This window comes from Rana temporaria, chromosome 2, assembly GCF_905171775.1.
Source record: "Rana temporaria chromosome 2, aRanTem1.1, whole genome shotgun sequence".
In the NCBI taxonomy this organism is placed as follows: domain Eukaryota; kingdom Metazoa; phylum Chordata; class Amphibia; order Anura; family Ranidae; genus Rana; species Rana temporaria.
Window position 1 is genome coordinate 422,726,517 of NC_053490.1, and position 26,453 is coordinate 422,752,969.

The 26,453-nt window shown below is 43.8% G+C and overlaps 1 protein-coding gene across 1 annotated transcript in view; it reads right to left on the minus strand.

The window, feature by feature from the left end:
* The window catches only part of SH3KBP1 (SH3 domain containing kinase binding protein 1), a 513,710-nt gene that overhangs the window by 51,848 nt on the left and 435,409 nt on the right, over positions 1–26,453 (minus strand). Inside the window, 2 exon segments of the mRNA XM_040338226.1 lie at positions 7,282–7,444; positions 23,537–23,620. Coding sequence (XP_040194160.1) covers positions 7,282–7,444; positions 23,537–23,620 — 247 coding nt within the window.

Consider the following 26,453-nt stretch of genomic DNA (forward strand, 5'->3'; position numbering starts at 1 on the left):
GGCAATGCGTTTAAAAGGCTAAAAATAAAACCTATGTTGCTCACAACCAAAGTTAAAATGGCTATAAAAAATAAGAAAATAACTTAAAAAAAAAAAAAAAATTAAGGAACACGATCATCATTTAAATACTACAAAGAATATAGCAGAATATGAAAAAGGAAATCAAGGATTCAAAAATTCAACAGCAGATTGCAAAAGATAGGACAAACCCCCAAAAATCTTCAAATATATTATTGGTAAAAAGGCCAGGTCTGAGCATGTAGGCCCCTTACAAAATAATCTAGAGTAAGTGACTGGGGACAAAGAGAAGGCAAATGTATTAAATACTTTCTTCAGCTCTGTGTATATAAAGGAGCATATGGGAGCTCATGTCCATAATAGGGTGGTATTGGCACAGCCCCAAATGATCCACAATGGCTCAAAAGTGATATGGTCCATAAATATTTAGAGAGAATAAAGGTGGATAAAGCATTGGTATCAGTGGGAGGAATAGTGTCCCATCATTGGTGTCAGTGGGAGAGAGATAGTACCCCATCATTGGAATCAGTGGGAGGAATAGTGTCCCATCATTGGTGTCAGTGGGAGAGATAGTACCCCATCATTGTAATCAGTGGGAGGAATAGTGTCCGATCATTGAGGTCAGTGGGAGGAATAGTGCCCCATCGCCCATATCATTGGGAGGAATAGCGCTTCATATCTGTAGGAGGAATTCCCAAGGGCCGGATAAAGGCATGCAAAGGGCCGCATTCGGCCCTGGGGCCGCAGTTTGGAGACCACTGGTCTAAGGTGATCAGTGGTGTACCACAAGGTTCAGTGCTGGGACCCTTTTTAATATCGTTATAAATGATATTGGGTCTGGGATTAAAAGCACCATGTCTGTCTTTGCAGATGACACCAAGCTATGCAGTGGAACAATGTCCTTACAGGATGTCTCCATTTACAAGCCGACCTCAATGCTCTGTCTAATTGGGCAACTATGTGGCAGATAAGGTTTAATGTTGATAAATGTAAAGTTATGCACTTGGGGGCTAAGAATATGCATGCATCATACATGCTAGGAGGAGTACAACTGGGGGAATCCGTAGTAGAGAAGGATCTGGGGGTTTTGGTAGATCATAAGCTCAATAATGGCATGCAATGCCAAGCTGCAGTTTCCAAAGCGAGCAAAGTCCTTTCTTGTATCAAGAGAGGTAAGGATTCCAGAGAGAAAGAGATATAATTTTGCCCCTGTACAAGTCATTAGTAAGACCTCATCTGAAATATGCAGTTCAGTTTTGGGCACCAGTTCTCAAAAAGGATATCGGGGAACTGGAGAAAGTGCAGAGAAGGGCAACAAAACTGATAAGAGGCATGGAGGAGCTCAGCTATGAGGAAAGATTAGAGGAACTGAAATTATTCTCTCTTAAGAAGAGGAGATTAAGGGGGGGTATGATCATCATGTACAAATATATAATGGGTCCATATAGTGAACTTGGTGTTGAGTTATTCACTTTAATGTCATCACAGAGGACAAGGGGGCACTCTTTAAGTTTAGAGGAAAAAAGATTTAATCTCCAAATAAGGAAAGGTTTCTTCACAGTTATGCCGCGTACACACGACCGTTTTTCGGGTTCTATAAAATGAAGTTTTTAAGGGTCTAGAAAAAAACAATTTTTTTTCAACCGATCATTAAAATGGCCTTGCCTACACACGATCGTGAAAAAAAATGCTCTAGCAAAGCGTGGTGACGTACAACACGTACGACGGCACTATAAAGGGGAAGTTCCATTCGGATGGCGCCACCCTTGGGGCTGCTTTTGCTGATTTCGTGTTAGTAAAAGACGATTTGCGCTTTTCAGTCTGTTACTGCGTGATGCTTACTCCATTACGAAGGCTAGTTTTACCAGAACGAGCGCTCCTGTCTCATAACTTGCTTCTGAGCATGCACGTTTTTTTCACGTCGTTAAAGCCTACACACAACCTTTTTTTACAATCTTAAAAACGTCAACGTTAAAAACGTTGTAAAAAAAATAGAGCATGTTCGAAATTTTAATGGCCATTTTTAAGATCGTGAAAAATGCTCTGGAGCCCACACACAATCGTTTTTTAATGACATTAAAAAAAAAGCATAAGAGCTGTGAAAATGTGGAATAGATTCCCCTCCAGAGGTTGTTCTGGCCAGCTCAGTAGATTGCTTTCAAAAAGGCCTGTATTCTTTCCTAAATGTACATAATATAAGGGAAAAGCTGATTGCCTCTTGTGGGATGAGGAAGGATTTTTTTCCCCTGCTGTAGCAAATTGTAGCATACTTTGCTAGGGTTTTTCGCCATCCTCTGGATCAACTATGGGTGAAGGATTGTGTATATGGGATTGTATGTTTTTTTTTTGGTTAAACTAGATGGACTTGTGTTTTTTTTTAATCTGACTAACTATGCAACTATGATCATGTGGCTGCCAATCACAGCAGTCACACGACCCAAATGCCCACCTCACTGACAGGATCAGCAACTATTTGTGGGACTTTGTAGGGGGGCTAAGAGAAAACTGTAATTAAGTGCTGTTTTGGGATTTTTTAATGTGATGCCAAAGTTTTACTTAAAGGAGTTGTAAAGAAAAGAAAAAGTTCACCTTAAAGGAGTTCTCCAAGCTAAAACTTTTAACCCCCTGTGCCCGGGCTGTAAAACTATACAAAATAAACTTTCACTTACCTGCCTACGATCCCCCGTTGTTCCGATATCGCCGTCCCGTTCTCCGGTCCCGGTCTGTTCCACTTCCTGCGGGTCGGTGACTCACAGTGCGCTCAGCCTATCAGCCGCCGCAGCAATGTCCCGTCGCGGCCGCTGATAGGCTGAGCGCACTGTGAGTCACCGACCCGCAGGAAGTGGAACAGACCGGGACCGGAGAACGGGACGGCGATATCGGAACAACGGGGGATCGTAGGCAGGTAAGTGAAAGTTTATTTTGTATAGTTTTACAGCCCGGGCACAGCGGGGGTTAAAAGTTTTAGCTTGGAGAACTCCTTTAATGCAATCTATGCACTAAGATGAAAAAACATCTGATGATGCCAGCCCCCCCCCAGCCCCCGTTTTACTTACCTGACCTCTCGAAAGTCCGGCGCTCGGTCCTGAGATCCTCTTCGCCGCTCAGCCTGGCCGCTGATTGGCTAGAGCGGATGGATTGAGAGCAGCGCAGCCATTGGCTGGCGCTGCTGTCAATCGCATCCAGTGACGCGGCGCGCCGAGGGGCGGGGCCGAGTGATACAGTGAGCCGCTCGCTGTATCACGGGAGTGCGCCCGCAAGGACTCATCACCATGCGAGCTCTCTCGCATGACTGTGGTGAGTTCTTGCGGGGAGGACCAGAGACAGCTGCCGAGGGAACCCCAGAAGACGTGGATCAGGGCCACTCTGTGCAAAACTAACTGCACAGTGGAGGTAAGTATACCATGTTTGTTTTTTTAAAGAAAACATGTTATTTCCTATAGTAACCCTTTAAAGCTGAAATGCCATCTGTTTTAATTTAGCAATCTTTTTAACAACTGAAGATAGCAACAAATGCACACAATGCAATATTTTTTTAATAACCCAGTATATAGATGCATGTTTACTGCACCAGAAAGCATCAGTTCAGCATTATTTGGCACCATCACTTGAGCAATCAGCATAGAATGTAACTATTAAAAGAACAATCTTACATATGAACGATGGTTTGTATAAAAGTTCGATGAGCGCAGACTTTAATGGTTCGTTTATGACTAGAGAAATTAGGAGCACTTGCAAATTCATTTCTGTGAATTACTGCCATTCTACAACACAGCTTTTTCACTGTCCCAAGCACAGCAAGCTCCAAAGATAAATATAACTCCGCTGCTAGTACATCATACTCAGATTACATAACTACCAAAGGAGTCACCTTTACGACATTTAGGTTTGCAGTTATTATAGAAACTGGGAGAAGCCTGTGGAGTGCCCAGCACAGTGGCTGGCACTTCTGCCTGGTGGCACTTGGGTTGTCGGCTTAAATCCCAACCATGGCCCTACCTGACTGGAGTTTGTATGGTCTCTCTGTGCCTGCGTGGGTTTTCTTTCACACTCAAAAGACATGCTGATAGGTTAATCAGCTCCTGTCTAAATTGGCCCCAGTATGTGTATGTGTGAATGTGAGTTAGGCTAGGTTTCCACTATTGCAATCCCAAAATCCCAAAGTCGCACAATTTTGCCATGATTTTGATGTGACTTGAAGCAATGCCTGTGTATTCTTGAGGTCTATGGAAGTCGCATCAAAGTGGGACCAAAGTAGTGCAGGGACTACTATGAAGTCGCTGCGGCTTGAAGTCACACAGATATGAACAGTACTCATTGGAAATCATGGGGTATGACTTGTCATGCGACTTTGCAGTCCCAAGTCGCATGACAAGTCACAATAGTGGAAACCGAGCCATAGGGACCTTAGATTGTAAGCTTCTTAAGGACAGGACTGATGTGAATGTACAATATACCGTATAAAGTACATAGGTAAAGCTCTCTGTAAATTGTCGGTGCTATATAAATATATTGTCAGTCTAGGGGGAGGGGAGTGTTTTGCCAGCCATACATGGATTGAAATTGGGCCAATTCAGCAGGCACTGGCTAAATTTCAATCCATGTACGAGCAGGGAGGGTTTTTCCCACTGAGAGTATTCTGATGGTGGGAAAATTTACCTACTATCAGAATACAAAGACTCAGTGGAGAGGTTTCCCCCATCCATACACTCATTGTGGATGGGGGAATCGAGTCAGTTTTAATTTTTTTGGTTAACCCGCTGGTTTAACAACAAAAATAAAACTGACTGATCTATGGGCTGCCTTATGCACGGTCAGAATTTCCGATGGAAAAAGTCAGATGGAATTTTTCCATCGGATACTCCGACCGTGTGTATGCCCCATCAGACTTTTTCCGACGGACTTGGAAAGAGAACATTTCCAACGGAAACATTTTTTTTTGGAAATTCCGTTCGTCTGGATGGAATCCCGACAGAGAAAAAAACATGCATGCTCAGAAACAATTCGACGCATGCTCGGAAGCATTGAACTTCATTATTCTAGGCTCGTCGTAGTGTTGTACGTCACCGTGTTTTCGACGGTTGGAATTTGGTTTGTCCGTGTGTATGCAAGACAGCTTGAGCGGAATTCTGTCAGAAAAATCTGAGTTTATTCAGAAAGGAAATTCAATCGTGTGTACGGGGCATAAGATGTACAAACAGAATTAGATATACTAACACATTTTAATTACATAAGCACTTACAGCAACATTTTTATTTTTTTTGGGAGAAAGATATTACATAAAATAATAAAAGTTGGTCATCGTAAGTAGTGGTAACTGATATATTTGCAGGAGAGCATGTTCTGTTGAAAAATAATAGACTCACTGGCCAGATCACTAGGTGAAAATAAAAAGACAGAAAGCCTAAAAAAGAAAGCCAATGCAGCCACCACATCTAATAATTGGCAAGCTGCAATATAATACATTTTTGTTTTTAAGTTTAATACCACTTTAAGATGTAAAAAACACCTTATTTTACCTGAGCAGTCCTTCCTCCCCCTTCCATTGGATGAATCTGATTAAAAGCTGGACTGCAGCCAGTATTGCAAAGTGCTCCTTTAATACGACCACTCTGGAGTCAGCCTATAAGGTGCTCCTTCCGCTGGTATTGGGTCAAAGCGAACCCATCCAACAATAATAGATGTTTTCGGGGATGCAGCCAACAAGGAGACAAACTTCATATCTGGTGGTCTTGCCCCGTCTGGTGGGATTCTGGTTAAGGGTCTCTGATTTGTTGTTCACCCTCTTCCATGTATCTATGTATCTATTCGCAAAGGCGCCAAGTTAGCACTGCTCCACTGCCTGATCCCAGGTCTCTTTCTCATACCATCAGAAGCTGGCCAGCTCTCTATTTATAATCACTAAACACTCAATAGCCAGGGTCTGGAAAAAAACGTCCATTTTGTTTGCGAAGGTGAGGAGCATCTGGACAACCGCCATGATCAATGAGAAGATGAGTAGTTTCCTCCATGACTCTTGCACTAAATTTATCAAGGTGTGGGCCCTGTGGTGGTCGTACACTCTTCCTACTCTACATCCAACCAGCCTAGGTCTGTCTAATTGACCCCACTTATCTCCCAGCCTGAGGGACCTTCCTCCTTCTGCCTCTTTCTTTCTCCTCCTCTTCTATCATCTTCTTTTTCATCTTTCTTTTCTTCCCCTATTCCTTGGACCCCCCCCCCCCCCTCATTTTCTCCCATCCCCCCTTTTTTTTTTACCCCTTGTCTTCATTATATAGCCAGTCTAAGATTTATTTTCATAAATGTTTGTGGTTTTCTTCACACCTCAGCCCCTGTGCCCTTAGGCTCAGGCACCTTGTGTTAACCCCCTGGCCTTGGTCGGAGGGTCCCTGTTGATCGACCGTATATCCTTTAAAACACATTCCATACATGTAGTTGTTCATGTTGTTTTGCTTTATGCCTACTCATGGTATGGGTATGGCGTGGAAATGTTGCATTTGTATTCTTTTTATATTTAAAAAAAAATATTGTACCAGAAAAGCTGGATTGCTGGCAAACAGTTAAAATACATATTGTATCTGTGAACTGTATTGCCTGTGAAAGGATTTGTAATTCTGTCCAGACAGTCATATGTATCACATACCTTGGCCACCCAGCACAGTCAGATGAAAAACCTCAATTTGATCCGACTCCAGCATGCTAACTGGATAACAAATCAGCATTATCATCACAGAAAGCAAGGAGGTGACCCAGGAAGTCATGAAGCTGAACCAGGAAGTAGCAGAGTACTCTTCCTGTCTATGGAGTGTGGCAGAGGTTTGTGAAAACCAGTAAAGACATAATCTTTATCTTCTTTATAAATTTTCTATATTATATGTATGAGTAATTACACTCTTTGCTATGTAAGCTATGTATTTTAATCTCTGCTCCACATTACCCTGTGCACTCTGCAATTCCACATGCAAATACAGCCTGTTCAAAAAGTCAGCAATTAGGTCCGCTTCCCCCATCTACTGCTTCCCACAGTACTTGTCTGGCATCAGTGATATGCACCTTCATTGAATTATGAAATGCAATGGGTGATTATTAAAGTAGGAACTACAGGAAAAACGTTTTCTTTCATTTTGCATAGCGCAAGGGAGGATTATAAATCCAGTCAGATTTTTTTGCATTGGTCTATGGTTCTGACAGGTTTTCTTAATGGTTCTGAGCCACAGATCTATTCAAGCAGATAAAATAGGGGTCCTTGTATTATAGCTTTACCTTGTGTGTGTTACAGGTCCTGCTGGTCTCTCAGGTCTTCTTGGTGGCAGTGTGCCTGATTTCGTTGTAGAGGTGGTTTTTGGAGGACGAGGTTTCTTTGGAGGTATAGCAGGCACTGAGTGCTTCAGAGAGGCATCCACTTTGTGATCTCTCTCTGGCCGCTCTGCAAAAGAAAATCACATCTTTTTATTTAACCTTGAAAGTGATTTCTGTCCAAAAGATAGTATAAAACTGATAATAACAGCAAAATATGGACAGAACAGTTCGTACCACAAGATTTGTGTGAACTGAACTGAATCATTCGGCTATATGGGTACCGAAAAGTATTGAATATAGCTTATTACTGAATAAAAAGATTCATAAATATTCAGTGAAGCTGTTGTTTTGGTCTAAGTAAGATAAAAAAAAAAGAGACATTTTAATGTGTATCATGTGTTTTAGGGCACAGTCCAATAAGAAAGAATGCTGATCCAGTGTCATATGTGTTGTCATCTACCAATGTTCTACCTGATGAATGGTATCAGTATCCAGAACTATCTCCTGAAATGGTAAGACTATACAGGAGCTCTTATCTCTGACCCTGATAATGGGACTCTCCACTTAAAAAATATTTCAAATCTGCATTATCAGTAATATCACAATCTGTAATAAACCAAATCAAATAAATAAATAAATACAATTAACAATCAAAGAACATTTTTGGAAGCAGCATTGTAGCCAAACATTTCTTTTAACTCACAAACAAAGCTTATATTTGATGATTTAGAATTTTTTTAAGCGTTTTACAAGCTTTGTACAAAAGAGTGTCTGTTTGCAGGGCTGGGCAAGACAGCAGTTCTGGAGGTGAAGAGTTCATCAGATACAAAGATCCCCAAAAATGCACATGTCAAGAGAGCAAGTTGCTCCCCATTGAAGTCTACGGGCCAGATTCTCAAAAGAATTACGCTGTGTATCTACAGATACACCGGCGTAATTCGAATTTCCCGCCGGCGTATAATTGTTTTCTATCCAGAAAACATGATACCCCAGATTTACGCTAAGATCCGACTGGCGTAATAATCTTACACCGTCGGATATTAAATGTAATGTTACGCCGGCCGCTAGGTGGCGTTTACGTCGTTTTCTCATTTGACTATGCAAATGAGCCTGATACGCCAATTCCCGAATGTTTTTGCACCGCCTCGTCGTCGTTTACGTCATTTCCGTAAGCGTAAACTTACCCCTGCTATATGAGGGGTACGTTTACGAAGGTCCGTCATATGCCATGTTATGTATGGCCTCGGACAGCGTCGTCTTTTTCCGTCGTTTACGTCATTTTCCTAAGTCGTTCGCGAATAGGGATTTGCGTAAATGATGCTCACGTCGGCTTCATTGACGTTTTCCGACGTGAGTTGGAGCATGCGCACTGGGCTATTTTTACAGCCGGCGCATGCGCAGTTCGATCGGCGCGCTTAATTTAAATACAAGCCGCCCCCTTTGAATTACGCGGGGCCATTTACACTATGCCGCCGCAAATTACGGAGCAAGTGCTTTGAAAATACGGCACTTGCTCCAGTAAGTTGCGGCGGCGTAGTGTAAATGGCTTACGCTACGCCGCTGCGGATTCTACGAGAATCTGGCCCTACAAGTCAGAAAATGCTTGATCGTGCTCAAAAAAGTAGGTCATGTATTTCTTGGAGTGTAGGTCATAGAGCAAGGAAAATTACAAACAATTGTGCATGTCAAGCCTAGTCAGACATAGTCAGGCATAGGGAAACATGCAACATATGCTAAGGTCTGCATGCATGGGGGCTACATATTAGATAAGAGTGCAGTAAAGCTTAGAATCTTTTTTATTCTCCCTGATGAAATTTCTCTCCCAGTTATGGTGGACAGTACAAAAATATTTTTCTTATTACTATAGTGTCCTACCTCACACTTTTAACCACATTTCCTGTGTTACTGATGTCTCCTTGAATTCCGAAGATTTTACAGATCTTAGGCTCTGTAATGCCCCGTACACACGATCGGAATTTCTGATGGAAAAAGTCAGACAGACGTGTGTATGCCCCATCAAAGTAATTCCATCGGAGTTTACATAGAGAACATGTTCTCTTTTCCTCCGATGGAATTCCGTCGTAAACTCCAATGTGAATTTGGTCGGACAAAGGTTCGACCGCGTGTACAGGGCTTTATAGGCACCTTCATACACAAATTAAAAAATACATATACTGTATATAGGTGTGCATGTATTGTATATTTCAGTATACAGCATATATATATATATATATATATATATATATATATATATATATATATATATTAGGGCTGTTACTGATTAAAATTTTTGTGTTTGATTAATCGATTTTTTTTCGATTAATTATAACGCACATACAGATCCAACTACTGTTAGCTGATCTCCTTAATCATGATTAAGCACAATTATACTGTGTGAAACGTGTCAAAAGACCTTGCTTGGTGTCTCCTGGTGTCATTTTGGAGACCATTAAACAGCATTTGGAATCTACCGATGTGCAACCATTTCTTCTTTATGTCAATACTAGCTGAATACCCGGCGTTGCCCGGTCTTCCTATCTTAACCTTTTGGGGAGGAAAATCATAGTAATATAAATATACCCATCTTTTATATAAGGGTGTAGGTAAGGGTTAATTTAACTGTCATATATTTTTATTTGGCATATAAGTAATATGTGTACCAGGTATTATTGAAATATCTCCAGGCGTACAGAAGTTATGTGGGAACATACATTTCCCATTGATTTGCATGGGACTTTAAACAAAAACCCCGACCCTCACAAATGGGGGTAGTTAAGGGATAAATGAACTATCCTATAGTTTAAGTGGACATATAAGTAACAAGTGACCAAGTGTTATCGAAATATCTACAGCCGTTTGGAAGTTATGAAGTAACATGCATTTCCCATAGAGTTGAATGGGACTTTAAAGAAAAACCCCGACCATAGCAAATGGGGGTGGGTAAGGGTTAAACCACCTATCCTATGTTTGTTGCTGACATATAAGTAACATGTGTGCCAAGTTTCATGTTAATATCTTTAGCCGTTTGGACGTGATGCTGGAACATACATACATACACACACACACACGTTGAGTTTTATATATATAGATAGCCTGCTCAGTGCATCCACGTGAGAGCCAACAAACTCATTGACTATCTATACACAAACACTAATTGCAATTTAAAAAAGGACAGATGTGGGAAATTAACCTTTAATTGCCATTTTAACCTGCGTGTGTCACATTGTGTTTGTACCAAGGCCAAACCTTTCAGGGTATGTAAACTTTTGATCAGGGCCATTTGGGTAAGTTCTATTATCATTTTGATGTAAAAAGGAGCCAAAAAACTGTAAATGGCTTCATATGATCACTATCCCTAAATAAAAAACAGATTATTTCTGAAAAAAACAATAGGCACCCAATAGTGTATTCTGTGCCCTAGGCTTACTAAGGGGTGCTTCTACATGTGTGTTGTCCAATTCTTTTAGCGTCCATGTTGACAGAAGGGCAAATGAACCATGATTTTGACATCAGTTTGAGCCACTCCTGTAATCTTTCCAAATTCATTACATGTGCATTTGACCTACAGCTGACCTGCTTTAAGCTGCCTCTGCATTACCATAGACTTTTATGAGCAGTTCTGAAACGCGGGCCTTACAGCATTTAATCTCAATTCTGTTCAAGTGGGGTGTAAGGAGCTACCCTCTTGCAGTCTGCAAACGGTTTCCAAGCATTGCATAAAGTAACCTATATATAAATTATATCACAGTAGGGCTTTATATGATAATGTGAGAATAATAGTGCTGCAACTTATGGCAACCAGACAAACAGTCATTAGTTTGACTGCACACCAGACTAAACAGGAACGTGTCTATGCTTTTGGCAGAATTGCCTGGGTCTCTAATCTAAATAAAATTCTGTTTCAGTTTCTAAGGATAGGAGCTCCACAAATGCAAATTAGCATATCTCCGACAGACAGAATTATTGGCTGCTTTAGGATCAGTAGGAGTCCCACTGTGTGAGACCCACTCGCATGATTAATAGCTCTGACTTGATGAGGAGGAATAGACACATACAGCTACCAAGGTCTTAAATTCTTCTACATACACATGTACTGCTAGGTAGCTCATACGTATTTTTTTCCCCCAAGAAAGACGTAGCTTTTACAAAACTGCATTTGGATTCTGTCCGTTATAGAGTTTTTAAATACTGACTATATTCTGTTAAAACAGGTCATGAAGACTAAAAAAGGTGTAAGTGTCTGCGCTGTGAATTAAACAAGTGATTAGGTGGGCAAAGGGAAAGGAGGGGGGGGAGGGAAAAGAGTGGGGTGATGTGACCCTGGGAAGTGGAAAACTATACAAACAAAAATGGAAAAGGGACCTTGATGATGATCTATAGATGCAGTCCTGACTGGACTGTGTTAAAAGTCCATGGTGTAAATACTCCAGTGAAAAAACATATACATAATGGAAAAAAATGGAAGTATAAAACTAAAAATGAAGATAAAATGAGGTTTACTATAGTCCCGGATTAATCCAAGCAAACAAAAAAACAGGTTCCAGGTGAAGTTGATGAAGTAGGTGAATGGTTAAAAGTGAAAACAGAATCCAAATTCAAGTGGGTGGAAGTGTGCAGTCTAATCGAATCCACAAAGCATGCAGCCCACACCATAAGTGATCCTGTCAGCTTACCTCCCAGCTGTCACTTAAAGCCAAAAACAGTTACCAATACTCCAGATTCCTGTTAGGTGGGTGTCACTCTGTAGAATCTCGGTGGTTGGTCATACATAAAGGAAGAAAGAATATAAGGTGTAACCTGATCCTCCTGCCTCATGTAAGGAAAGGGTAATGCCAAGGTGGGTAAGTATACACTTACACTACTTACACAATGTGTAAGGAAAGGGTGCCTATCTCCACGAGCGCCGAGCTCGTCTCTTTAACTTCTCTCCGCCACAGCTCTAATCCCTCAGTATCCTCTGAGCCGATTGCTCGTAGTATGGTGGAAGAAACCGGGAAGGGAGAAGTGAGAGAGGGGGGGGGGCACATCGCGTAAAACGGTACAACAAAAGTTTAATGGAAACACAAAAGTAACGATAAAAAACTCACATGGAGCAGTGATGGAACGGTCGCAAATCCACGAGCGCCGCGCTCGTCTGCCGTCCGTCTGGTGCTGCTCCCGATTGGTGCTCTGGTGTCCCGACGCGTGTTCGTCACATCACGTGACTTCATCAGGGGATCACGTGATGTGACGAACACGCGTCGGGACACCAGAGCACCAATCGGGAGCAGCACCAGACGGACGGCAGACGAGCGCGGCGCTCGTGGATTTGCGACCGTTCCATCACTGCTCCATGTGAGTTTTTTATCGTTACTTTTGTGTTTCCATTAAACTTTTGTTGTACCGTTTTACGCGATGTGCCCCCCCCTCTCTCACTTCTCCCTCCCCGGTTTCTTCCACCATACTACGAGCAATCGGCTCAGAGGATACTGAGGGATTAGAGCTGTGGCGGAGAGAAGTTAAAGAGACGAGCTCGGCGCTCGTGGAGATAGGCACCCTTTCCTTACACATTGTGTAAGTAGTGTAAGTGTATACTTACCCACCTTGGCATTACCCTTTCCTTACATGAGGCAGGAGGATCAGGTTACACCTTATATTCTTTCTTCCTTTATGTATGACCAACCACCGAGATTCTACAGAGTGACACCCACCTAACAGGAATCTGGAGTATTGGTAACTGTTTTTGGCTTTAAGTGACAGCTGGGAGGTAAGCTGACAGGATCACTTATGGTGTGGGCTGCATGCTTTGTGGATTCGATTAGACTGCACACTTCCACCCACTTGAATTTGGATTCTGTTTTCACTTTTAACCATTCACCTACTTCATCAACTTCACCTGGAACCTGTTTTTTTGTTTGCTTGGATTAATCCGGGACTATAGTAAACCTCATTTTATCTTCATTTTTAGTTTTATACTTCCATTTTTTTCCATTATGTATATGTTTTTTCACTGGAGTATTTACACCATGGACTTTTAACACAGTCCAGTCAGGACTGCATCTATAGATCATCATCAAGGTCCCTTTTCCATTTGTGTTTGTATAGTTTTCCACTTCCCAGGGTCACATCACCCCACTCTTTTCCCTCCCCCCCTCCTTTCCCTTTGCCCACCTAATCACTTGTTTAATTCACAGCGCAGACACTTACACCTTTTTCATCATTATTCACTGTCTGTATTGGACAGACTTTTTCTTTGTTTGCTGCAGTGTCCACATTCACTCCTTGGCCTCCCATCACCTCCTTCCCTTTCCCGTTTATCCTACACAGCGCAGGAGTTTCACTTAGCTCTATAGGTCATGAAGACTATTACTCCTTGAAGGTTCTAATCTGTGCTTCAAACATCAGAAGCTCTCACTCTTATTAATGGATATTTTCCAATTTCTTCCCATGGCAAGGTCTAGGTATTAAACTGCAAGTACAGGTGCAACTCGAAAAATTTGAATATCGTGCAAAAGTTCATTTCACTAATGCAACTTAAAAGGTGAAACTAATATACGAGATAGACTCATTACATGCAAAGCAAGATAGTTCAGGCTGTGAATTGCCATAATTGTGATGATTATGGATTACAGCTCATGAAACCACCAAATCCACAATCTCCGAAAATTAGAATATTGTGAAAAGGTGCAATATTCTAGGCTCAAAGTAACCCACTCTAATAATAATAAAAATAGGAATCACAATCATGGGAAAGACTGCTGACCTGACAGTTGTGCAGAAAACCATCATTGACAACCTCCATAAAGAGGGAAAGCCTCAAAAGGTAATTGCAAAAGAAGTTGGATGTTCCCAAAGTGCTGTATCAAAGCACATTAATAGAAAGATATGTGGAAGGGAAAAGTGAGGAAGAAAAAGGTGCACAAGCAGCAGGGATGACCGCAGCCTGGAGAGGATTGTCAGGAAAAGGCCATTCAAAATTGTTGAGGACTTTCACAAGGAGTGGACTGAGGCTGGAGTCAGTGCATCAAGAGCCACCACACACAGACGGATCCTACATAGTACATATGCATGCTTCTACTTTTCAGAGGTCCAATATTGTTATGTCTGATATGTACAATCCTTGTTTTATTGATTGCATGTAATATTCTAATTTTATGAGATTGTGGATTTGGGGTTTTCATGAGCTGTAAGCCATAATCACCACAATTATGACAAATCATGGCTTGAACTATCTTGCTTTGCATGTAATGAGTCTATCTCATATATTAGTTTCACCTTTAACCACTTAAGGACCGTCTCCTGCAGATATACGTCAGCAGAATGGCACGGCTGGGTACAAGCACGTACCTGTACGTCCTCTTTAACCTCCCTGGCGGTACGATTCTGTCTGGAATTACGTACCAAAAGCGGTACAATTATTTTGCAAGGAAATTTGGCGTTTTATACTGTAGGCCTGTAATTTTTAGAAATAACTCACTTAAATCTGACCAAACAAGAGTCTTGTAGGCATCCCGGGTATGATTTTTTTTTTAAAACAAAATTATAAATTATAATATAATAAATAATTATAAATAATTATAACAAATAATAATATAATTATAATAAAAAATATTCAATAATGTAATCAACTCAAAATCACTGAAATGTGCTCAGTTGCAGAATTGTCGCTGTCATTATTTATTTATTTTTATGACGAATTTCCCCACAAATCGATATCGCACATTTCTGCAAGTGATTATAATTTATTATCGCTGTTTTCTAGCTGATCTAAAACCATTTTTGACATAAAGGGACACTTTTGGACAATCTACAGTTTTTAGGCAGAAATGACATTTTTTATTTTTATAAAAGTACATGTAGGGCACTGGGCAGACCACTAGGGACAAGGGGGGTGTGTATTTTTTACATACAGTACTGTAATCTATAAGATTACAGTATACTGTATGTAAAGTGTTTGTTTACTTTTTTGAATTTGGCGCCGTTCTCCGCTCCCGTGCGTCGTAACGTCGCAGGGAACGGAGATCGGCGGCACACGGGGAGACTGTGAATCGAGCGAGGAGGTCCCGCTCGGTCACACAGCGGGGTGGCATCGCTGGATCCAGGGACAAGGTGAGTAACTTGCCTGTGGATCCAGCGAAAGGTAAGCCGCGCCGCTGCACGTCCACCCCGAGCGTGACTCGGGGATACCGATCTTAGCATTAAAAACCAACCCCGAGTCACGCTCGGGTTTACCGCCAGGGAGGTTAAGTGCCCAGCCGAAGCTCCGCGATCGCGGGACCCGATCGCCGCTGGAGTCCCGCGATCGGTCCCCAGAGCTGAAGAACAGGGAGAGCTGTGTGTAAACACAGCTTCCCCGTTCTTCACTGTGGCGCTGTCATTGATCGTGTGTTCCCTGATACAGGGAAACACGATCAATGACGTCACACGTCCAGCCCCGCCCCCTACAGATAGAAACACATATGAGGTCACACTTAACCCCTTCAGCGCCCCCTAGTGGTTAACTCCCAAACTGCAATTGTCATTTTAACAGTAAACAATGCATTTTTAATGCATTTTTTGCTGTGAAAATGACAATGGTCCCAAAAATTTGTCAAAATTCTCTCATGTGTCCGCCATAATGTCGCAGTCACGAAAAAAATCGCTGATAATAAAAATGCAATAAAACTATCCCCTATTTTGTAAACTCTATAAATTTTGCGCAAACCAATCGATAAATGCTTATTGTAATTTTTTTTACCAAAAATAGGTAGAAGAATACGTATCGGCCTAAACTGAAGAAAAAAAAAATGTTTTATATATTTTTGGGGGATATTTATTATAGTAAAAAGCAAACAATAAAGAGATTTTTAATACAGCTTACCTGTAAAATCTTTTTCTTGGAGTACATCACGGGACACAGAGCGGCATTCATTACTATATGGGTTATATGGAGTACCTTCAGGTGTAGACACTGGCAATCTCAAACAGGAAATGCCCCTCCCTATATAACCCCCTCCCATAGGAGGAGTACCTCAGTTTTGTAGCAAGCAGTATGCCTCCCAAAATGGTCCTCAAAAAAGAGGGGTGGGAGCTCTGTGTCCCGTGATGTACTCCAAGAAAAAGATTTTACAGGTAAGCTGTATTAAAAATCTCTTTTTCTTTATCGTACATCACGGGACACAGAGCGGCATTCATTACTATATGGGATGTCCCAAAGCAATGCTTACAATGAGGGGAGGGAGAACATCTCCAAGACAAAAGGATTTAATTTAGAGATATACTCAAATCATAATAAATCCAACTTAGTTGAGAAAAATAAAATTTTTAAATTTAACTCGAACAAGAGGAGCCCCCGGAATCCGAGGGTCTCAAACTGCAGCCTGCAGCACTGCCTGCCCGAAGGCAGTATCAGTATTCCTTCTTACGTCCAACTTGTAGAATTTTGTAAACGTGTGGACAGAAGACCAGGTTGCCGCCTTGCAAACTTGAGCCATAGAGATCTGGTGGTGTGCTGCACAGGAGGCGCCCATGGCTCTAGTAGAATGAGCCTTTAATGATACTGGAGGAGGCAACCCTTTCAAGCCGTAGGCCTGAGTGATTAATTGCTTAATCCACCTAGAAATGGTGGACTTTGCAGCTGCCTGCCCCTTCTTGGGCCCATCCGGTAGAATGAACAGCACATCTGTCTTCCGGATCTTCTTTGTAGCTTTAAGATAGGCCTTCATAGCCCTGACAATATCCAAGGTATGCAGCAACCCTTCCTTTCTGGAAGTAGGTTTAGGGAAGAAGGATGGTAATACCAAATCCTGGTTCAAATGAAAACTGGATATGACCTTCGGAAGGAAGGAAGGATGAGGGCGGAGAACGACCCTGTCCTTATGAAAAACAAGATATGGTTCCTTACAGGATAAGGCTGCCAGCTCCGAAACTCTTCTTGCGGAAACTATGGCAACCAAAAATACTAACTTCCTTGTCAGTAGAACCAAAGGAATATCAGCCAACGGCTCAAACGGTTGTTTCTGTAAACTTGACAGAACAAGATTTAAATCCCACGGACAAAGCGGGGATTTAACTGGAGGTCTAATACGTAAGACCCCTTGAAGGAAGGTCTTAACCAGCGAGTGGGTGGCCAGCGGCCGCTGAAACCACACTGACAGAGCAGAAATCTGTCCTTTGATTGTGCTTAATGCCAATCCTTTATCCACTCCTAGCTGGAGAAAACTTAATACTCTATCGATGGTAAATTTGCGAGAAAGCCATCGCTTGGACTCACACCAGCCTACATAGGCCTTCCAGACCCTGTAATAAATCACCCTAGAGACCGGTTTCCTGGCTCTGATTAGGGTAGAGATTACTTTCTGAGACAGACCTCTACCCCTGAGAATCAGGGATTCAGCTTCCAGGCCGTCAAATTTAGATGCCGTAAGGCAGGGTGGAGGATCGGACCTTGCGATAGCAGGTCTGGCCGTAGAGGAAGAGTCCAAGGGTCTCCCACTACCATCCTTAAGATTAGTGAGTACCATGCCCTTCTGGGCCATGCTGGAGCTACCAGGATGACTGGTATGTGCTCCACCCGGATCCTGCGCAGCAGGCGGGGTAGTAACTGGAGCGGGGAAACGCATAAAGAAGTTTGAACTGATGCCAAGGGCAAACCAACGCATCGGTTCCGCAGGCCATCGGATCCCTTGAGCGGGACATGAACCTGTCTAGTTTCTTGTTGAGTCTCGATGCCATGATATCCACGTCCGGCACTCCCCATCTTTGGCAGAGTGCTTGAAAGACTAGTGGATGCAGAGACCATTCCCCCGGCCATAGAGTCTGGCGGCTTAAGAAGTCCGCCTGAAAGTTGTCCACTCCTGGAATGAATATTGCCGATATGCAGGGCACATGAGCCTCTGCCCATAGAAGAATCAAGCTCACCTCTCTCTGAGCGGCTTGACTCCTGGTTCCCCCTTGGTGATTTATGTGTGCCACGGCCGTGGCATTGTCTGATTGAATTCTCACCGGTAACCCCTGCAATTTTGACGTCCAAGCCCTGAGGGCTAGTCGAGCAGCTCTGAGCTCCAAGATGTTGATGGGCAACTGCTTCTCTGGCTTTGCCCAAGTACCTTGGCGAGTGCAACCATCCAAAATTGCTCCCCAGCCCGTCAGGCTGGCGTCTGTGGTCACTATCTTCCAAGCCACTGGGCTGAAAGACCTCCCCTTCAGTAGATTCTGAGGGTCTAACCACCAACACAGACTTTGTCGGACTCTTGATGAGAGCGGCAACGGGATATCCAAGGCCTGTGGCCTTCTGCTCCATGCTGACAGGATGGCTGCCTGTAGGATGCGAGTGTGGCTCTGGGCGTATGGTACCGCCTCGAATGTGGCCACCATCTTGCCTAGTAACCTCATACATAGGCGAATAGTCGGTTCTTTCTTGCTTAGAACCAGTAGGATTAATTCCTTGATGGCTTTTACCTTCCTCAGAGGTAGGAACACTCCTTGTTGTTCTGTGTCTAATCTCATGCCGAGATATTCCAACTGCTTTGTGGGCTGGAAAGCTGACTTTTCTCAATTTAGGACCCAGCCGAACCTCTCGAGGTATTGGACCGTGAGGGCCACTGCTCGCTCCAAGCCGGGAGACGAGTGATCTATGACTAGGAGGTCGTCCAGGTATGCTAGGATCGTGACCCCTTGGATCCTTAGTTTGGCTAGGATTGGAGCTAGGACCTTCGTGAACACCCGGGGGGCCGTAGCCAACCCGAAGGGAAGCGCCACGAATTGGAAGTGACGCGAAGCCACCATGAAGCGTAGATATCTTTGATGTGGCTGATAAATTGGAACATGAAGGTAGGCATCCTTTATGTCTATGGACGCCATGAAGTCGTCCTTCTGGAGTGTGGCAGCTGCTGACCGCACGGATTCCATCCGAAATGAGCGGATCTTTAGATATGCATTTACCATCTTTAGGTCCAAAATTGGCCTGACATCTCCATTGGATTTTGGGATGATGAATAGGTTGGAGTAGAAACCCAGCCCCTGTTCCAGGACTGGTACCTCTACTATTACTTCCTGGGAAAGTAGATGATCTAATGCCGATCTTAATGCGGCTCCCTTTTCCGGATCGTTTGGAATCCTCGACTTCTGGAAATGAGGAGGAGGAAACCTTAGGAAATCTAATTTGTAGCCTGTGGCCACGGAAGACCGTACCCACTCGTCGGGAATGCTGGCTTCCCAAATCTCTGAAAAGAGTCGCAGCCTTCCCCCCACCTTCGTGGGTGGGGGCGCCCCTTCATAAGGTTGGCTTGGGGGCTGGTTTTGCTGGTTTGCGAAACCACTGCCTTTTGCCTCTAACAGCCTGTCCTTGTGATCTGCTGTTGAAGCCGAAGTTTGCTTTTGCAGGAGGCCGTCGATACTGCTTGGCATTAGAGGGCCCCTGCCCAGGGGAATACTGTCGTTTAAACGCAGGTCCCTGAACCTTCTTCTTAGTTGGCAAGAGAGTACTCTTGCCGTTTGAAATGGTCTGAATGTATTTATCTAGGTCTTCTCCGAAGAGTCGTCCTCCATGGAAGGGGAACCCTACCAGGAGCTTCTTGCATGGGGGCTCAGCCTCCCAGCTTTTTAACCATAAGAGTCTTCTCATATGGATAAGGGATAACGATAAACGTGACGCTTGCTGGATAGAATCCTTGATTGCGTCTACCGTAAAACATATGGCCTTAGGGACATCCGAAAAATTTTCTGCCTGCTGGGCCGGAATAAGTTTAAGCATCTGCTTAAATTGATCCGATAATGCTTGAGCGACCCCAATCGCAGCCACAGCTGGCTGTACTACTGCCCCTGCAGTAGTGAAGGAGTTCTTAAGTAGTGCTTCCAAGCGCTTATCAACTGGATCCTTGAACACCTGTATGTTTTCTACAGGGCATGTTAACGATCTGTTAACACATGAGATGGCTGTGTCCACTGCAGGAGTAGCCCATCTTTTGGAAAAATTTTCTTCCATAGGATATAGGACAGAGAACCTTTTAGGTGGTAAGAAGATCTTATCTGGCTTGTTCCAATCTTGGAACAAAATTCCCTCTAATAGAGGATGGATCGGAAACACAGCATTGCTTTGAGGCGCCCTCAGTGAGCCCAAAGCTGAAACCGTCGATACCTGGAGATCTGGTACTGGCAAGTTGAATGTCCTATGGACCAAGTCCGACAATCCTTGAATCCACCAGCTCTCCCTCAGGGAGACTGCCCCAGACTCCTCTGTATCCGGGTCTTCGATCCCTGAACCTACTTGGTCCGTGTCCAAGAGGTCGTCCAATTCCCCTGAGGAAAGGACCTCCTCTTCTGAGGGTCCGCGCTCGGGCGACGGAGATCTATTCCGCTTACTGCCCCGCATAGCTGCGGATATCATTTTTCCCATGCTTTTCTGCATCTCTTTTAAAGAGGTGAGTAATACCTCCTCCGTGACCATCTTAGGGTTGGACTGACCCGCGTCAGCTCCAGCCCCAGATCCCGATGGCCCCAAGGCTCCCTGTAGGGAAAACAGCGGCATACCATGGTACAATACCGAGGTACACCTGCTACCTATTGGTATTTGGAACTATAAAAGTTAATTGTCCAAACACCTGTTTGGGGGATAAAAAAATGCTTCCTCTCCCCTAGATGACTTTTTTTTTTTTTTTTTTCGTTTTTGTTTCAAATCCAGGAAAGAAAAAACATTCTGTCCCCCTGAGTAGTATTGCAAAGAAAAACTATGAGATGGAAAAGAAACAGCCTATTTCTAGGCTTGACAAAACAGTCCTCTGAAGACTGCAATATCCTTTCTGGCCACTGTGTGTCCTCGGCGCCCCGTGCTGCCGCTCTGGTCTTTCTCCTCAGTTCCAAAGTATTGAATGGAACAAACAAACAAGGAAGGGCCGCCCCTTCCTTTAAGCCACTGACCCGCCCTTCCCCCCCAGCAATCTCAAACAGGAAATGCCCCTCCCGACAGGGGGAGGGGGGGGGGATTTTGGGAGGAAGGGACCTCTCTGTTCCAGCAAACTGCAGCCTGCAGCCTGGAACCATGAGGAGGTCAGCGTTTTGCCTGCTTGCAGGCTCTGAGGAGGAAGACTGAATGGAGCATCGCCTGGAGGCCTGCAGGTAAGCAAAGCTCTCTGACACACACATATATTTTTATATAACACAGGCCCCACTCAATGCTTTTCCAACACTACAAGGGAGGTCACATCTTATGGGGAATAATACATAGAGAGCCATCCTATCTTTATGATATGTGACTAGTTTGCCAGATGCAGTGCATAACTTTAGGCATGTCCCCTGTGACCCCCCAGAAAAAACCTGCTAAGAACCAAGTTCCGCAAGTTTTCCCCTCACTTACCTGCTCCATGCCGCAGGACTTTGCCAAGCAAGAGGCCCAATCTTCCCCCATCTCCGTGGGGATGTCTAGACCTTCAGGCCCTGGGTTCCTATGAAGGATCCACTGTCCTGGGCCCATATAGCACCCTGGCAACAGAAAACTTTAGGTACCCAAAGGTTTCTAAGTTCTGGGCCCAGGGTCCAGCTCTCTAAAAAGAAAAGCATTATGGGCTATACCCCAAGGGTTTGGGGTCCGGTTACTGACCACTTTAGCGCTGAGGCTTTTTTGGACAGAACCGGTAGCTCACCTAATCCCAAGGATGCGGAGGCAAGCTAAACCATGACTAACACCTAAGACACTGGCGTAAAAACTGAGGTACTCCTCCTATGGGAGGGGGTTATATAGGGAGGGGCATTTCCTGTTTGAGATTGCCAGTGTCTACACCTGAAGGTACTCCATATAACCCATATAGTAATGAATGCCGCTCTGTGTCCCGTGATGTACGATAAAGAAATTGGATTTTTTTCACAATTGTCGCTCTATTTTTGTTTATAGCGCAAAAAATAAAAACCGCAGAGGTGATCAAATACCACCAAAAGAAAGCTCTATTTGTGGGAAAAAAAGGACGCCAATTTTGTTTGGGAGCCACTTCGCACGACCGCGCAATTATCAGTTAAAGCGACGCAGTGCCGAATCGCAAAAAACGGCCAGGTCCTTTACCTGCTTAAAGGTCCGGGTCTTAAGTGGTTAAAGTTGCATTAGTGAAATAAATGAACTTTTGCACAATATTCAAATTTTATGAGTTTCACCTGCATATCACAAAGAAATAGCAGCAGGTGTTAGTGCTACAGCTACAGACAAATGGCACGCCTTCCGACCTGCAATTATTGGGGAAATCCCTGCTGTTTATGGCAAGCTTGAGAATGTATATGGTTCAATTTTGCAGAAGGGAAAGGTGAGGGTGCAATGGAACAACATGATTACATTGGGTAATTTGGTGATAGGTATACAATATCAGGGCCGATCCTAGGGTCACAGGCGCCTGGGTGCAGAAATATTTCTGCCGCCCCCACATGGGCGTGGTCATTTTACTAACTCCTCCCCTTTACAAATGTTTTTATGGCAAAGACTCAACCACAGAGATGCTCCTCCACAAAGTCTTCATTACCCTGGGATCCTTACATGATCTTTTAACAATAAATAAAATACAGGAAGAGAAGCAGGGTACTTTATTGGGACCTGGAGGGGTGACCTCTTTGATAGACACAGAGAGGGCTTCTGTTAGAGAGTCTGTTAGAAAGAGCCCCCAGACATACTACAGACATGATACAAGAGATGGTCAGAGACTGCAGATATAGTACAGGAGACGGTCAGAGACTGCAGACATAATACAGGAGACGGTCAGAGACTGCAGACACAATACAGGAGATGATCAGAGACTGCAGATATAGTAAAGGAGATGGTCAGAGACTACAGACATAGTACAGGAGATGGTCAGAGACTGCAGACACAATACAGGAGATGGTCAGAGACTGCAGATATAGTAAAGGAGATGGTCAAAGACTACAGACATAGTACAGGAGATGGTCAGAGACTGCAGACACAGTACAGTAGATGATCAGAGACATCAGACACAGTACAGGAGATGGTCAGAGACACATCAGTTCTGGACGGACACACACCTATGCTTAGAACACTAGATCTGGACGGACACAAACATGGAGAGAAGGAGGGAGGGGAGAACTCTGGAACTCTGCCACTTTGGTGCCCCCACCTCCTCAGGCGCCTAGGTGCAAAGCACCCTGTGCACCCTGCCTAGGATCGGCCCTGTATAATATCCCTTTACACAGATCACATATCGCTCAGATTCAATCTTCAATATTAAGCCATTCTAAAATGTCATTAATCAGAACTCTTTGAAGTACTCACCTTTTTCCTCAGGCCTATGTGGCAGAGTTTCAGGCCTTTCTGGAGGGATCTTTCTGATTTCTAGTTTTCTATCCGATGTGCCTACTGCAATCAAAGACAATACAAAGTCACCATCCAGATAAACGTGTTTTCTTGCGCAAGAAGGAGAAAATGAATCATAACTGAGGGATTACAGAGACAAAACACACAGACCCCAGGGAAACAAGCAAGACAATATAATAGAAGGGGCTTAGTCAGGACACCTTGGCTGAAGTGAGATTATCTCGTCTAGCTGGATATTCAGCCTACTTTAAATTCATATATGCAAAGTCAACACGTATGGATTTGACCCCAGCTCAGCAGAAGAAGGCTGCTGTGACATATGTAAAGCAACACTTTGTAGAAGAAGTCTGCCTCCGTATGTTCAGGAATGTGATTTAATCCTAGGTTGCTAGGCGTGTAATGATCTGTCCTTTTCCTGCATGTAACACTATTATGACATAAGGCAAAGTAAAAATAGAAGTGCATTATAATTATCTCATTATATCACTCATGACTTGAAGTAAGCCAGCTTCTCTAGATGTTTTGAACTCATTTTAATATAATTAATTGTTTAAGGGGATATTAATACTAAATCTCAAAAGAATGAGATACAGCCTTCTAAACAAGAATGCATCTGTGTAGATTATGGAGCCCCATGGTTCTATATGCTGATGAACTGCCATTCAAATACCACAACACAAGCCTTATGTTATAATGTAGAAATTACCGTATTTATCGGCGTATAACATGCACCCCAAGTTTAGGAGGGAAGATTAACCACTAGCCGACCAGCCGCCGCAGTTATACGGCGGCAGGTCGGCTTGGCTGCGCGAAATCACGAAGGTATACGTCATTTCGCATTTCAGTCATTAGGGGCGCGTGCGATCTGTCATTTCCCCTAGTCAGTCCCACCTCCCCTTCAGTTAGAACACACCTAGGGAACACAATTAACCCCTTCCTCGCCCCCTAGTGTTAACCCCTTCCCTGCCAGTGACATTTTTACAGTAATTAATGCATTTTTATAGCACTGATCGCTATAAAAATGCCAATGGTCCCAAAAATGTGTCAAAAGTGTCCGCCATAAAGTCGCAGTACCGATAAAAATCGCTGATCGCCGCCATTACTAGTAAAAAAAAAAAAATATTAATAAAAATGCCATAAAACTATCCCCTATTTTGTAGACGCTATAACTTTTGCGCAAACCAATCAATAAACGCTAATTGCAATTTTTTTTACGAAAAATATGTAGAAGAATACGTATCGGCCTAAACTGAGGGAAAAAAATGTTTTTTGTTTTATATATTTTTGGGGAATATTTATTACAGCAACAAGTAAAAAATATGATGTTTTTTTCAAAATTGTCGCTCTATTTTTGTTTATAGCGCAAAAAATAAAAACCGCAGAGGTGATCAAATACCACCAAAAGAAAGCTCTATTTGTGGGAAAAAAAGAACGCCAATTTTGTTTGGGAGCCATGTGGCACGACCGCGCAATTGTCAGTTAAAGCAACGCAGTGCCGAATCGCAAAAAGTGGCCCGGTCATTGACCAGCAAAATGGTCCGGGGCTGAAGTGGTTAAGGAAGCCTTATCAGTGTCTCCATCTGCAGCCTTTCCCAGTGTTCATCTGCAGCCTTTCCCAGTGTCCATCTGCAGCCTTGCCCAGTGTCCATCTGCAGCCTTGCCCAGTGTCCATCTGCAGCCTTTCCCAGTGTCCATCTGCAGCCTTGCCCAGTGTCCATCTGCAGCCTTGCCCAGTGTCCATCTGCAGCCTTTCCCAGTGTCCATCTGCAGCCTTTCCCAGTGTCCATCTGCAGCCTTTCCCAGTGTCCATCTGCAGCCTTTCCCAGTGTCCATCTGCAGCCTTTCCCAGTGTCCATCTGCAGCCTTGCCCATTGTCCATCTGCAGCCTTGCCCATTGTCCATCTGCAGCCTTGCCCAGTGTCCATCTGCAGCCTTGCCCAGTGTCCATCTGCAGCCTTGCCCAGTGTCCATCTGCAGCCTTTCCCAGTGTCCATCTGCAGCCTTGCCCATTGTCCATCTGCAGCCTTGCCCAGTGTCCATCTGCAGCCTTGCCCAGTGTCCATCTGCAGCCTTGCCCAAAATTGCAGCATGATGGGTTCTTAAATTTTAGGGCTGCCGAGATACACAGAGCCGGATGTCCTGTGTATGCGGCTCCTCTTGGCTCATCTCGCAGCCCCGCTGCGTTCCGACCCTTGGCCCGGCTCCTATGATGGACTCAACACCGGTCCAATGGTGGGACGTAAAGGCTAGGAGGCGGGACTGGGCGTGACTGCGAGCGGAGCCTAGCCGAGTACACAGTACACTCGGCTCGGTGTATTACGGCAGTGCTTGCTCCTCTTCCCTCAGAGACAACGGGGATCGGCGTATAACACACACCCGCAATTTTCCCCTGATTTTAAGGGGAATAAAGTGCATGTCATACGCCGATAAATACGGTATTCTGATTAAAAGAGAATCTGTTACATTGCTCATTTAGGGGAAAGTGATATTGTATCTTGAAAGCTCACTCTTTGACCCACTTATTTTACCTTTACTGTGCTCCTTTGCTGCTTTGTTGATGCACTCTAGAAATATCAGATAGCATGGAGCAGGCCTCCAAGGACGATGCAGTGCTTGGGCCAGAGCAGCCAGTCAGCAGGCCTGAACATTATCGCATACAAAATATGAGGATGTAGGCTGCAGCACAAATTTACACAAGATTTGAACCTCCAACTCAGGAAAACATGGCGGAGGAGAGCTGGGACGGTCAGTGTAATTTAGTCGATGGTTGAACTTTCAAGAGACCACGACTATGCCCTAAATTGGCCATGAAGTCTCCTTAACATTACTTGGTTCACTGCACGACCACAAGACAATTTAAGGCCCCTTACACACG